The 16,343-nt window shown below is 33.4% G+C and overlaps 1 protein-coding gene across 1 annotated transcript; it reads right to left on the bottom strand.

Annotated features, from left to right (window-relative positions):
* Nucleotides 1-15,037: 15,037 nt before the first annotated feature.
* On the bottom strand, nt 15,038-15,946 carry LOC111408478 (chitinase 2-like). The gene has a single exon (XM_023038230.1). It carries the CDS (start codon nt 15,944-15,946, stop codon nt 15,038-15,040), a length of 909 nt encoding a protein of 302 aa, XP_022893998.1.
* Between the last annotated feature and the right edge of the window lie 397 nt (nt 15,947-16,343).

The raw sequence follows: 16,343 nt of genomic DNA, 5'->3' as shown, positions 1-16,343 counted from the left end.
GGGTCTGTGATCCGGCCCCTCTTCACACAGTCCGGTTAATCGCAGGATGTGCCTCCAACTGGCCAGGGTCCAAGCGCTCCCCATCTGGTCTGACAAAGTGCCAAGCAAGCCAATCCAAGTGGAAAGGTTTCATCTTTACTTGTATATTAGATTATTCCTCAATTAAATAAAGTGGAAAGGTTTCATCTTTACTTGTATATGAGATTATTCTTCAATTAAATAAAGAGGCATGGAGGGAAGATTTTTTTGCCAAAATTTTCTGAGGGCAAAATTTTGGAGAAGTAGGAAAGACGTGGATTCTATGTATTTATGGATTTTCTTAAATTTGGATCTTGTTAACAAAAAATAATTATCTTTTCTATAAATATATATTTTTAATTATCTTTTCGCTTCAAATTATATTTTGTAGGGACTAAAAATACAAATAGTAAAAAGAAAATTTTCCCACTAATTATTAGCCTACAAACACTTTAATTACTTTTTTGGCAAAAGATTTAATTTTACCGTCAAATTTTTTTGTCAGGAAAAAAATGCAATTTTTTGTGGGTACAAGTCTTCCTACTATTGAAAATTTTGAAGCAAACCATAGCCCTATGAAACATTATTTTTGTAGGAAAAAGTGAATTCCTCCAACAAAATTTAATTTGTCTCCCAAAAATTTGTAGGGAGAGTATAAATTTTCTGTAGTGATTTAGATGTATGTGTAAGAATTTTTAATCCATCGATGTGCTTATATGTGTGAATAATTGTGTGTTAAATTAAAAGCTATCGAATTCGGTTGAGCCCAATTAAAGTGATCTAATAAGGCTTCGATTTTCGGCTTTAATGTATCCAATTAAAGTGTGGGTTTACATATGTGTAGAGACCGGGCTCAAGTCCTAATTATATGATGGGCTGAATTAGGTCAAAGGGCGTCACTATATAAATACGGTTATAGTCCCCAGATCACACGTACGTATTATTCATTCTCTACTGCATCCCATCATAGAGAGATAAATGAGACTGCATGTAGATTTGGAAGATTATACCGCAAGATTCAATTATTGCAAATAACCATGTCTGATTCAGGTACGTTTCCGTTACAGTTCTTCAATTTCTTGATGATTTAACATGAAAGATCCGGTGATTTAAAGTATTAAATTATCCTACGAGTGGAATCAGAGTCTCTTCATGTTGAATCATTGAGAATCGAATAATTTATTTGGTTCTTGAAATATTATTTTGAAATTTTCAGATTTAAAAAATTTGGATTTATTTTTGTTGAATTTGAAAACATTACGGTATTTTATTCTTGTTTATCTTTCATAATTTGGATTAAAAATAATTGAGGTTTGAGAAGAATTCAAATTATGGTTGATTCAGGTTTTGGATTTAGATTCTTTTGGGATTTGAAAAAAAAATTTAATTCTTGGCTTTTCCGGCAGCAGCCGCTGCTGGAGGAGCAACAGCTTCGCGCTGCTGTGCGAGCAGCGCATTGCAGCAGCACTGGGCGCTGCATGTGGCGCCAGTCACCCCGGCGCCACTGCTCCCTTTGGCTCCGCCCAAGAGAGGAAGAGAGAAAACTTTTTTTTTTTTTTAGGGTTTTCTTTCTCTTTCAGCAAGATTTTGGGGTGGGGGCTTTTTCTGTAAATTAGATAATTTGAGGCCCCTAATTGCAATTAGAGTTAGGGTTATAAAATTGAAGTTCCAGTCCCTAACATTTAAGTTATATTTAGATTTGGACATTTAAGTTTTGGATTTAATAATTCAGTCCCAAAGGTTTAACGCGCTGCTGTGCGAGCAGCGCATTGCAGCAGCACTGGGCGCTGCATGTGGCGCCAGTCACCCCGGCGCCACTGCTCCCTTTGGCGCCGCCCAAGAGAGGAAGAGAGAAAACTTTTTTTTTTTTTAGGGTTTTCTTTCTCTTTCAGCAAGATTTTGGGGTGGGGGCTTTTTCTGTAAATTAGATAATTTGAGGCCCCTAATTGCAATTAGGGTTAGGGTTATAAAATTGAAGTTCCAGTCCCTAACATTTAAGTTATATTTAGATTTGGACATTTAAGTTTTGGATTTAATAATTCAGTCCCAAAGGTTTAAAAATTAATTAATTCGGGCCATTAAAGTTCTAAATTTTATAATTAAAGCCCTCAAACTTTAATTATTAATTCAAATTGCTCCCCAAAGTTTATAATTAATTCAAATTGACCCCTAAAGTTTCAAATTTTCAAAGTTTGATCCCTAAAGTTTTGAATTGGTCAACTTTTGGCCCCTAAAGTTTTAAATTTGTTCTAATAGATCCTCTAAAGTTTTGAATTAATTAATTATGGTCCCTAAAGTTTCAATTTTATTAATTTCAACCCCTAAAGTTTGGAATTAATTAATTTTGCCCCCATAAAGTTTTGAATTATTAATCCTAGGGCCCCTAAAGTTTAAAGCTAAATCAAATATGCAAAATTGGTGATTCTCTTTCTCAAATTTTGGTACTAAGGACTCTTTTAAGAGATATAATGTTCGAAAGTTAGTTAATTGAAATAACATGTTGCCAAAGTAACTTCTCTTGTGGAAATTAATTAACTTAGAATATTAAAAGATGTTAGTGCATGTGTTATTCATGGGAATATTGGTCGGTCCAAAAGAATGTCAATATTTAGCCGAATACATGAGCACCTGTGGTGATAAATGTGTGATGATTATTTGGTTTAATGTGTGATCAATAAATCGGTCCAAAGAATTGTTTATTAATTGATACATGTTTTATCGTCAATGTTTGATAACTACGCCAAGAGTACCGCTTACAAGTCAAAATCTCTGTCCAAAGACTAGATATTGATGTTGTGCGCTTGGTATCTTATGATGGACCCTACCACTATTTGAGATTATTATTATTTGCATATTAAAGAAATTCATGTGAGCTATTCATAATAATCGTTCTCTAATTCAGTTTCAGGTTCTGTTGCTAATATCTCTGCTTGCATCAATTCAATTCCATTGCTAATGGCACAAACTTCAGGGCATGGCAAGAGAACGTGATGATTGTTCTCAGAGTCATGGACCTGGACCTGGACCTTGCTTTACGGGTTGATCAACCTGCTCCACTTATTGATAAGAGCACCTCTGATGACAAGAGAGAGATGTAAAAGTGGGAACGGTCGAACTGCATAAGCTTAATGGTCATGAAGCGTGCTATTCCAGAAGCATTCCGGGGCACTATGTCCGATAAAGTGACTACGGCTAAGGGTTTCCTTGAGGATCTTAAGAAGAGATTTGCCAAGAATGAAAAGGTTGAAACAAGTACACTTTTGGCAAACCTTGTCTCAATGAGGTATAAAGGGAAAGGAAACATTCGGGAGTACATTATGGAAATGTCTCACATTGCTTCAAAACTAAAGGCACTCAAGTTGGATTTATCTGAAGACTTGTTGGTGCACTTGGTTCTGATATCCCTTTCGGCACATTTCAGTCAATTCAAGGTGAGCTACAACTATCACAAGGACTCATGGTCCCTTAATGAGCTCATCTCACACTGTGTCTCGAAAGAGGAAAGATTGAAGCATGAAAAGACAGAAAGTGCTCATTTGGCTACCACCTCTAAGGACAAAAGGAACAAGAAAATGAAGATTAATAAGAAAGCTGCGGGTACAGCACCGCAAAAGAAATAGTATAAGGAATCAATTGAAGGTGGTTGTTTCTTCTATGGAGCTGCTGGTCATAAGAAGAAGAATTGCACCAATTACCACGCATGGCGTGTAAAGAAAGGTACTCTTCTTCATTTGGTTTGTTCTGAGGTTAATTTAACTTCGGTACCTAGACATACATGGTGGATAGATTCTGGTGCAACAACTCACATCAGTATGTCTATGCAGGGTTGCCTGAGTTGTCGAAAACCAAGTGATAAAGATACATCTATGCTGGCGACGGAAAGAAGGTGGAAGTAGAGGTAATAGGAAATTTTAGATTATTGTTAAAGACTGGGTTTTATTTGGATCTTGTTGAGACATTTATTGTACTGTCTTTTAGACGAAATTTGATTTCTATTTCTGTTTTGGACAAATATGGTTATAATTGTTAATTTGAAAATGAAAAATTTAGTTTGTTTCATGATTCAAAATTAGTTGGTTCTGGTTCTTTATCAGGTTACGATAATCTTTATTCAATTGATACAATTGCTTCTTATAATGAAACCTTGCATGTGAGTATTTGAGGTGTAAAGCGAAAATTAACCAGTGAGAATTCTGCCTCGTTGTGGCACAAGAGATTAGGTCACATCTCCAAAAGGAGAATTGAGAGACTTGTGTCTGACGGGATTCTCGACCCTCTTGAATTCACAAATTATGATCTATGTGTCAACTATATAAAGGGAAAACAAACCAATAAAAGGAGATTTCAAGCCAATAGGACTTTGGACGTCTTAGAATTTATACATACAGATATTTGTGGACCATTCCCTACGGGTTCTTGGAATGGTCAACAATATTTTATAACGTTCATAGATGACTTTTCAAGATATGGCTACATATATCTCATTCATGAAAAATCACAGTCAGGGGATGTGTTCAAAAACTATAAAGCTAAAGTTGAGAACCAACTCGGCAAAAGGATTAAAAGTGTCAGATCTGACCGTGGAAGTGAATACTATGGCAAATATGACGGTTTAGGTGAACAACGTCCAGGGCCATTTGCTAAATTCCTAGAAGAATGCGGTATCGTCCTACAGTACACTATGCCGGGTTCGCCCATTATGAATGGTGTTGCTGAGAGACAAAACAGAATGCTTAAAGATATGGTGATTAGTCATTCTACCTTACCAGAATCTCTCTGGGGTGAAGCATTAAAGACCGTAGCTTATATACTCAACAGAGTTCCAACTAAGGCCACTGATAAAACCCCATATGACCTTTGGACAGGCAAGAAGCCTAGTTTGAAGCATATACATATTTGGGGGTGTCTAGCTAAGGCAATGCCCTATAAGCCAAATGAAAAGAAACTGGACGCAAGGACCATATTGGATATTCTGAAATGTCCAAGGGTTACAAGTTTTATGATCCCACAACTAAGGCAATTTTCGAGATAGGAAATGCTTGGTTCTTTGAGGATATTGAGTTTGCGGCCGGGGGTGGGGGGGAGAGAAAGGGTTACAGGCTTTGCCTTTGAGGAGGAATATGTTGAAATTCCTCCAATTGCCATTGACAATGATCAGGTTTCTATCCCTGATATTGTTTAAGAAGCAACTCTGGATCAAGACAATGTCATACCTCCCTCTGAAGATCAACAAATTGTTCCAGAAGAACAAACTCTACAGCCTCAAGAACCAATGTTATTAAGAAGATCCACTAGAGAGAGGAGAAGTGCGGTTTCGAATGATTACATCATATTTCTCCAAGAACATGAAGTTGACATTGGAATGGTGGAAGATGATCCGATTAACTTTCGTCAAGCCATGGAAAGTTCTAACTCTCAAAAGTGGCTCGATGCCATGAATGAAGAGATAAAGTCCATGAAGGACAATGACGTATGGGACCTCGTTCCATTGCCTAAAGGTACGAAACCAATTGGTTGCAAATGGATATTTAAGACCAAGAGGGATTCGAAAGGTGATGCAGAGAGGTATAAGGCTCGTCTTGTCGCAAAGGGCTTTACACAGAAAGAAGGCATTGATTATAAAGAGACTTTCTCTCTGATTTCTTCGAAAGACTCTTTTAGGACTATAATGGCATTGGTAGCACATTTTGATCTTGAGCTACATCAGATGGATGTTAAGTCAACGTTTCTCAATGGTGACATTGATGAAACAATTTATATGGTACAACCAGAAAACTTTGTATCGGACGATGCAAAACAAATTGTTTATAAATTAAAGAAATCCATCTATCGACTCAAACACAAGTCTCGTCAATGGTATTACAAGTTTCATCAGGTGATCATCTCATTTGGTTTTGAGATGAATTTGGTCGATGATTGTATATACCACAACTTCAGTGGGAACAAGTATATTTTTCTGGTTTTATATGTTGATGACATATTGATTACCAGCAACGATATAGGCTTATTGCACGAAATCAAGAGATTTCTAGCAAAGAATTTTGAGATGAAAGATCTTGATGACACATCTTTTGTATTAGGAATTTAGATACACCAAGATCGTTCTCGGGGTATTCTTGGATTATCAAAAAAGAGTTATATCGAAAAGGTACTTAAAAGATATGACATGCAAGATTGTAAACCAGATGACACCCCTGTGGCTAAAAGGAGACAAGTTCAGCTTAAGTCAGTGCCCTAAAAAAGACTTAAAAATTAAAGAAATGCAGAAGATTCCTTAATCCTCAACTATAGGGAGTCTGATGTATGCTCAGGTTTGTACACGTCCGGATATAGTGTACATTGTTGGGATGCTAGGGAAATATTTAAGTAACTCGGGAATCGATCATTGGAAAGCAGCCAAATGGGTCATGCGGTATTTACAGAGAATAAAAGACTACATGCTCACATACAGGAGATCGAATCAGTTGGAGATCGTCGGTTATTCTGATTCCGATTTCGTGGGATGCTAAGATAGTAGGAGATCCACTTCAGGCTATATTTACCTGCTTGCTGGAGGTGCTATTTCCTGGAAGAGTGCTAAGCAGACACTCATAGCTACTTCCACCATGGCAGCGGAGTTTATAGCGTGTTATGAGGCATCAAATTATGGAATATGGCTGCGTAATTTTGTCACTGGGCTGTGCATTGTGGACAATATAGAAACAGCACTTAAGATATTTTGTGACAATAAATCAGCAGTACTGTATTCCAATAACAACAGGAGCTCGACAAAGTCAAAACATATAGAGATCAAGTTCCTGGCTGTTAAAGAAAGAGTTCAGAGTGGACAAATGTCAATAGAGCATATTGGAACAAACTCCATAGTTGCGGATCCCCTTACTAAAGGATTAATACCTAAGGTCTTTCATGAGCACACTGCTCATATGGGTATAATGTCTCTTGAAGATATCTAGTTTCAGTGGGAGTTTGTATATTTGCTTTTCATATTGGACACATGTACAGTTATTTTGGATACGATTTAAGGTTAAAGTTATTTTCAGTTATAAAGTTATTTGATTTATTATCTCTGAACTTGTTTAAAATGATCTCACCAAGGCATTAAGGTGGACCAGTTGGAAATAAGCATGTTACAGATCACATCACATGTAATTTCCATGCTTTACATCCATGCTTGACCTTTCTTTGTAACCAAATGTACATTAATGGATTTTGAAAAGGGCGAAATAATCTTGAGGATGAAAGACAAACAACAAAGTTTCACAATAAATACTCTACTCAAGCAACATGTCTATCTTGAGGAATGTAAAAAAATCGACCATGAGGAAAATGATGATTATGGAAGTTATCACTAAAAAAAATAAAAAAAAAATAAAAATAGAGTTGATGGATTGGTTGGAACTATTAAGACCATTGTGAAAATTTTAAAATCAAGGGCTAAAGATGAATTATGGAACAATTACTAGTACAGCCGCTGAAAACTTCCTTTACAAATCACGCTAATGACTATAAACAAGCACTTATTGGGAGATTAACCCAATTTTCTTTCCTTTTATTTGTTGTGTTTTCTAAAATATAGGATTAGAAAATGCTATTCCCCTTAATAGTTTAGGAATCTTCATCTCCATATTGCTCTATAGGTTGTAATGTAATTAAACTTATTATAAAGTGTTCCATATTAATAGATTTTTCTTTAGTCTGTAGGAACATGACAATGGAAGACACACAAACCAACACTAGACAAGAGAAATGACATAGCAATATGGACAATCTAGATCCAGCACTTTCATGCTATTCTAACCACTACTTCAAACTGATATCAAAGAAGTCTTTAGTTCTTTTCTTTGACCTTATATTTGCATAATTAATGAATATACTTTAAGAGATTAAGGGTAATGTTTGTTATGACTTTGTGAAAAATTATCAACTTTACTGTTTGTTTTTACTATTTTGTTCGCTTATTCACATGTAAAAAATGAAAATTCAAAAAATATACTCTTTTTAGTTTTATTGTTTATTTTGTGAGCTTATGTGAGTTAGATAATTTCTCCAATTATGAAGTAAATATTTAAAGACAACGTGTTAGAGTATAAATTGTGGAAAAGTTACATGTTGAATTGATTTATACTTATTCATGTAAAACCCAACATTATTATATCTAGAAGACTTATATTTTGCATCATGAAGGAATAAATTGATGAATACATTGAAAAAAGTGGAATTTAGATATAAACAAGAAAAGAAACTAATAAGTGCATTTTACACATTTATTTAAGCCATAAAACAAGAATAATTGTCGAAAATATATGAAAAATGAGTTAATTCTATGTAAATTTTGTTTTGTTGGATAACATTGATAGACAAGGTGGAATTTAGCATAAACAAGTGGAAAAAAGATTAAAATGGAAGAAAATCAAAGTTCAGGGACCAAAATGTGAATAGTCGAAAGATAACCCAAAAGAAAAAACAAAGATGTGAAAGATTTGAAATCAATTTAGCAAAGATATGAAGTATTGGAAGAAGAAGAAGTGAAAAAAGAGGTCAAGAAATGAGAAAATGGAATTCGGGAACAAATATGCAAAGAATAAAATTCTACTTGAACTATGCTATAGCATAGTTATTTTCTCCATGTGGTCGCATGGCATGATTCAGGGGGTTCCAGGATTGAAATTCACTCAACTATGCTATAGCATGAGATTGTACTATACTATAGTATAGTACATTTTCGAAGGAAAAATTCTAATTTCCTTATATGATTCCATCTTTTATGAAAACATAATTTGGGATGTCTTATTAAAGTCTTAGGATTGTCCAGAAGTAAACAAGAATGCATTACAACACATTAGAGAACATAGAAAATGGTAATGAACAAGAGAAGATGTTCCACAATATCAAGATCCAAGCAAGATTCATAATTTGGGTGATGTATACTCAATATTTCTTTTGTTGAATTAAGCTGGTATGCCAGAAAATATTTGCCCACCTGATTAACATACACTCACATGCGTGTCGGACGTGTGTGAAATAAAAAATGACAAATAATGCTTTCCCTCTCCCCAATGTGAGCGTTCTGTCTAGGAAGGTGTCAAACCTTCCTAGCAATATAGCTTAGTTCTCTTTTGTTTCTTTTTTCTACCATGCTAGGCTAGATTTCTTTATATTAGGAGAATGATGAACCCTGTAATATGAGTTTTTAATATTTAGTTTTAAATATTTGACATTAAAAATAAGTTTTGGATATTGAATGATTTATATGATTATCTTTTCTCCACAATGATTGTGCATGATAGTTGTGTGAGTTTGGTGGCCTATTTTATGCATTCGAAAGAAGGAGAAAATAAGCTCGACATGGTATAAATCACCATAGGGTCCGATAGAGAATTGAAATATAGTGCTATGTCTTATTGGAATCTTTAATTATTCATAAAAATTTATGGATTCTTGTATATTTGCATTCGACATAGAAATATAGTTGGGTCATATATGAGAATAAATTTGATATTACTCGTGAGATATTGTTGAATTAAATAGGAACATTGACTCTTCAAAATTTAGCTTGTTGTCAAAATGTAGAACTAAAGTTAAAAATGATTATTCAATGGAAATTGACGATCCTAGTGTATTTGTCATTCAATAAAACATATCAACTTTTATTTTGCATAATTCACATTAGTTAAATTTACTCATAACGACATAAGTAGCTTAGTTTAGTTATAATTTTATCACAAACAAAAACATTGTATTATTCTTGTTTCGGTTAAGGTCGTGATAGTTAAAATTGAATTAAATCAATTTGATAATACTTGAACTCATATCCATTTTATTACTTGTTAACGAATCATACACTTGCTACGATTTTGAATTGAAAAGTACTTTCGTGAACAAGTTTTTGGCGCTGTTGTCAGTGATTGAGTTTTACTTTGATTTTATTTACCTTGGCACTAACCGAACATTCTTTTATTTATTTAATTTTTCTATATTAGATATCTAAATGCTATCATTTTCTTTTTTCAGATTTTATATGTAAAGGTCGATTGACGGTGAATTGATTCCAGTCGATTCGAAAATCGAACACATCTTTCATTGTAGCCTCGCAGAAGCAAGAGAAACATAGCTAAAAGACTAAAAACAAGAAGTACAAATGGCTAACGACCAAAATAACGCAATGATTCATGAATGAAGAGGAAGCCATTAATGAGGAAGACATGTTTGTTGAGGATTTTATGACTTCAAAGATCATTCAAAGTCAATCAAGCATTTTTTTTACCTATGTTTGGGTAGCCTGATTTTCAGCTGAAGACAATGTTATACATCTATTCCAAAATGGACATTAGTTTTATGTTTGAGTTAAAAAAATCCATGTACACATGTTTCTTGATACTTGGAGAAGTGTCAACACTTTTGATATCAGGGTGTTTCAGATGATGCTATTTGACTGAGTTCGTTTCCATACACCTTGCATTATAACGCACTTGAGTGGTTGGATTCCCAACCCATTACCAGTATCAACACATAGAACGAGCTAGCCTAAATGTTCTACAAAAACCACTACAGTATATATCCTCATACCAAATCTAGAAGAGTTGGGGTTCATTGAACTATTGTAGGGTGACGTTGACATCAATGTGGTTTCATATGTGCTAAATTTTGTATGAATAGTCTAGGTCAATAATATGAAAATAGGTGAGAATTATAAGTCAGAGGTTAGTTTTTGAGAATGAGTGTTTAATGAGTGGCATTACACTAATCATTGCATAAAAAGGGAAAAGACTATTATGGTTCATGAATAAAGCTACCCTATACCAGATCCCAATGAGAACAAATATAAAAGTATCCCAAAAGGAAACTCAAAAGGGACAATGCTAATGCTTAAAACAAAAAAAAAGCACAAGAAACTTGGAAAGGCAGGCATTGAACAGAAGACACACTTCATGCATTGATTGAGTCTCAAACATTTATTTGAGAGAATTAAATTTTTGATAAGGGGTTATTAGACAAGTTCAATCTTAAAGGTTGAAGCAGTCAAATATCGGAAAGTCCTTATTTGTTGAAATGATGATTTACAATTAGTGAAATTCATCCAAGTATAAAAGGTAGAGATTAGTACTATATAAATTTAACCTTAAGATCACACCTTAAAAAAATAGTTAATAGAATGAGGAGTGTGTATCTTTCCGTGAAGAAATGAAATACTTGAACATTGAGGATAAGACTTGAATCAATATATGGGTTCATGATGTTTTATATGAATCTTCACATTCACACATTATTTTTGCATTGTATAAGTGGAAATTGATCTTAGCAATGTGGTTTTAAAGTAGTTCACAATTTTAACACATAAATTCCAATCCTGAGACAACAACAGGTTATCTAATGATGTTTGTTTAAAAATGTTATTTAAGTAAAGCTATATTGTGTTTGAGGACAAACAATTTTTCAATTTTGGTGATATTTAACAAGTGTATTTTGTACACTTATCTGGATGTTAAATTAGATTAGTTGTTATTGATTTTGATGAATTATGTTTTAACTCGATATATATTTCTTATTTATTAGGAGAAACACGATGCAAAACGATGGCATTGGACAACAGAAGCAAAAAATAGGTTGAAATAGACGAAATCTAATGTTTGGAGATTAAAATATAAACTTTTTCAAAAGTTGATTTGAGTTGCATACCGATGACCGAAGAGTGTTAGAAGTCAACAGGATGCAAAAGAAAGGCAAACGACTAAAAATATTACAAAAAGGTCCAAAATTAACATTATGAAAAGTTTGGGGACCAAATTACAAAAGCATTACAATACACAACATCTTATCATATTTGGAGTGAATATCCAGTTGAGTATTTCAGATTAAGGGTGTTTGGATATGTTGCTTATACACATCAAAGTAAAAGGTAAACTGGAAACCAAGGTTCGTTAAAGGTATTTTTTCAGGGTATGGTGAACGGGTGAAAAGGTACAAACTTAGGTTTAGAGATCACGGGTACAGGGTTACAACGAGTAAAAATGTGACTTTTAATGAAAATTAAATGCATTGCCTTGAAAAGAAAAATCAGAATGCTACTAATGAAAGTCAAGTAAAAACTATTGTTTTTGTTGATCTCACATCCTTAGATTTAAATCTTGAAAATGATGATCAGATTGAAGAGGAGCGACCTCAATAAGAGAAAACAGAATTTGAACTTGGCAGCTAAAAATATATAGGCCGAACATCCTCTAGAAGATTATCAATTAGCAAGGGATAGTGTGAGGAAAGAAATAAGACCACTGGCTAGATTTTGAGGAAACAAATTTTGCTTCCGCTTTTAATGTAAAATAAATTCCTTGAGAGGCTATAAGTGGCAAAAACACAAACTTTTGGCTTGCAATTATGAAAGATGAGATGCATTCCTTAGTTAAAATAATAATAATACTTGGACCTCGATAAATAAACCTAGAAGGCAAAAAATTATGGACTGTAAATAGATTTATAAAATAAAATAGGGTGAATTTAAAGAATGTTGTATTAGTTATAAGACTACGCTAGTTGCTAAGGACTTCACTCAAAGTGAAGAAATTGACTACAATAAAATATTTTCTCTTGTAATTATGCTTCTATAAGGATTTTACAATCTCTTGTTTCTCAATTTGATTTTGAATTGGAATAGTTAAATGTAAAAACTGCATTTCTAAATAGAAATTAAATGAAAAGATTTATATGCCTCAATCGAAAGGATTTGAACAAAAAGCAAAAAGTAACTGAGTGTCTTTCAAATAAATATGTCTAATTTGAAAAGGCACAAAGACAATGGTACAAAATATTTGATACTTGTATTAAAGGTTTTGATTTCAGTGAATATAATCTATGCTTTATTTTAAAGGTAAGAAGTTTCAAATTTTTGCCATCTTTTATTACATGTGGATGACATGTTGCTTGCTAGAAGTGATGTGTGTGAAATTAATGCTATAAAGCAAAAATTAAAACTTGAATTTGAAATGAAAGAGTTGGGAACCGCAAGAATATTGGGCATAGAAATTAAAAAAGACAAAATAGGAAACAAATTGTTATTAAAACAACAATCCTATATTTCTAAAGTTTTGCATTATTTTCTATGTGAAGCTAAAACTTTTAGTTTGCTTTTAGTCAGTCACTTAAACTATCTATTGAACAGTCTCCTAAACCTGAAGAGGGGGCAAATTAGAATGAAGAAAATTTCCTATGCAAATAGTGTAATATTTGTCATGTACATTATGGTATGTACTAGACCAAATATAGTCAAACTACTAGTCTTCTTATATAGTAAATTGATGAAGGAGGATCCGAGTCAAATGATACTAGTTTTTCAGATAGCTCGTTGATGGCGCTGAGATACCATGAGATAGCGGATAGGCACAAAGATGAAAAATAAATGCAATTTTTCCTTAATTGGAGTAATTTTGACACGTTTTTGGTAATTTGGTCATAACTTTGGCTACGGTTATCAGAATCGCTATTATGACCCCAATCTGAAAATCTCTCTTCGGCGTGCACGTCGTGGTCACGAGCTATGCTCGGTGGGAGTCAATTTCGAGCCCAAAATCCTCCGTTTTTCTTTCCAAAATTCAAATTTTAGTTATTTTTTACTATTTATGGTAATATTTCGTTTCCCTTTTTTTAGACGTTAGAGAATCCGGATTGAGCCAAATTTTTGACAACTTACTTCTTTTATTTCATATTATATTTTGGTGTGATCGTTAGGATTTTGCTATTTTTGATAATTTTTCAATAATTTTGTATTTTGTAGCTATTTAACCCTGCTTGTGGGTTAATTTTCGTCATTCTTGATTATTAATAATATTGAGCGAAGTTTTCAGAGAATTCTATCTGTTTTTGGCGTTTTCTTTCTTCTTCTTTCTTGCTAATTGTCCGTTGTAACTAGCCTATAGGATAACCGATATTGTGATCGACGTCACAAATTCATGAGTAATTTTGGTGAGTGCCACTGAAAGGCTATGAAATGATTGTTAAGATATCTCAAGGAAACATCTAATGCTAGGTTGATATTTAATAAATCTAAAGAGATAATTAATTTAAAAGATTTTATTAATTCTCACTTTGCTGGTAATAGTGACAATAGAAAATTTACATCTGCCTATGTTTTTATTATAAATGACATATGTATTAGCTAACAAAAATTGTTGCTCGTTCATCAATAGAAGCCGAATATATTATAGCTAGGATGCTATAAAGGAAAGTATTTGGCTAAAATGTCGATTAAGTGACAGTTTTGCTGATAATGATGTGTTACATCAACCAATGCATAATACATTTGAGTAGAAATCTTGTCTTTCATACAGGACAAAATACATTGATGTTAAATTTCAATTCATTAAAAAGATATGTTAGAAAACGAAATAACGAATATTGTGAACGTAGCTAGTAAGTGTAATCGAGCAGATATGGAAACTAAAATACTACCTTTACATAAATTTAGATATTGTTTCAAGTCTCTTAACTATTAATACCAGGTAATATTCTTGGACTTAATTGATTTTTGAATTCCTCAGCTAATAGATTTATTATTTGAAAGAGGTGTCAAAGAAAATGACTGACATAAGATTCACATTAACTCCATATCTCATAATCAATTGATATGCTTGACGAACAATTAACCAACATTTTAGTTTCTTGGAAAATGAACTCTTGTATCACATTATTGATAGTAGGGGATGTTTTAGCTAGATTAAGGTCCCATTATTAAAAACGACTCTTGTTTTCTAATAGAGGGTTAGTATCTCTCAGGATTAAAAGCAATATGTTATATATCTACTTGTTTTTTTTGGTTCAATAAATAAACCACTTCAATAGTTGGAGCAATCGAAATACAATTATGATACAAGAAACGGGAAAACGAAAATTCTATGGATTTTTTGTTCCCTTTTACAACATAAAATTCCTGTCCAAAAAAAGAGAAGAATATTGACATGCATGATTTCATATTCATCTCCTGACTAAGAAATTCGATATATATTAAGGATAATGGATAGCAGCATTACAGCTATGCACTGGCTAAAAACTCTTGAGACTGCTTTTCATACTGAAAATTAGCTTTCTTGGAGTCATCAGCAGACCAAATAAAGATCCCATGAAGTTTTCCCTCTCCATTCAATCTGCTACACGCGTCAAAAAATCCATTTTTCGGAGATAATCCACCACTCCCATCAGTGCCAAAACTCACCAGAATTTTTCCTCCTTTATAATTGGAGCTCTGAATATCAAAATACTGAAGAAATTGATTGACAGTTGTCCCCTTGGGATAAGCATAAAATTGGAAATTAACATAGTCTATAAGATGCCCAAATTTTTGCCAGAGAACTAGATAATGTGGCTGGACTGAATCATCTTCATATGGGGCTATTGATGTAAATGACACAATTTTGTTTTGTTTAAGGTAGAATAAAAGTCTTCCTATGCATTCAGCAAATGTGTAAGGATCAGCGTGAAAATGTTCATAGTCTATATCTATTCCGTCCAAATTATATTTTTTCACTATTTGAGTAATCGATCTAACTGCATTAGCAACCCAACTCGAAACCGATGTGGGATTGAAGTAAACAAATTGATCATTAACAGTATCACCAGCAAGACTCATGGCAACCTTAACATTTGGATTCTTGGACTTGATAGCCAAAATCTGATGAGGGTCAAGGTTATTCGTGTCCCAGTAGACGAGAAAATCTCCGTTGGTGGCAAGTGGAGAGGACGTGTTCGTGTAATCAATTGCAAAAGAAAGAATGAAATGAAAATCAACATGTGCATTGATTGGTACATCAGAAAATCTAACATTACTGTTTTCTGCACCTATGTATTCTCTAAAGAGCTTGGAAGAGTTACCTGGGATTATCCAAATATTGAAGGAGAGAAGGTGAAAAATAAGAAGAGAGATTGAGAGTTTTGATGAATCCATGATGATATTTCAACGGATTATGTCAATATTCTTAAACAAATCAGTCAAATTTATAGCACATGAAGAAGATTCCCCGCCGGATTGTTGTCGTATTATAAACTTGTTGTACGATGACTATTGTAGGTTTTCTGATTATAATTAATGTGTTTATGTTCACAAGGTTATAGTTTCTTCTTCTTGTCTTCTTACAGGTACAAACTTACGTCCAACTAAAATATTTCATTCTAGGGTTTTTTTAGCAGAATTTCATGCAGAACGCAAGAGATTTCTATTTATCTTTTGTCATTTAATCGATGTTTGGAATCAGAGATTTGAATATCAGTCTCAAATTCTCTTTGAATATATTTATAAATGTAAATTGGCCTGCCGTTATCTTCTTTTGTATTTTTATCATCAA

This window comes from Olea europaea, chromosome 13, assembly GCF_002742605.1.
Source record: "Olea europaea var. sylvestris chromosome 13, O_europaea_v1, whole genome shotgun sequence".
Classification (NCBI taxonomy): domain Eukaryota; kingdom Viridiplantae; phylum Streptophyta; class Magnoliopsida; order Lamiales; family Oleaceae; genus Olea; species Olea europaea.
The sequence above is the reverse complement of the archived record's forward strand: the minus strand, read 5'-3'. Positions and strand labels throughout refer to the sequence as shown.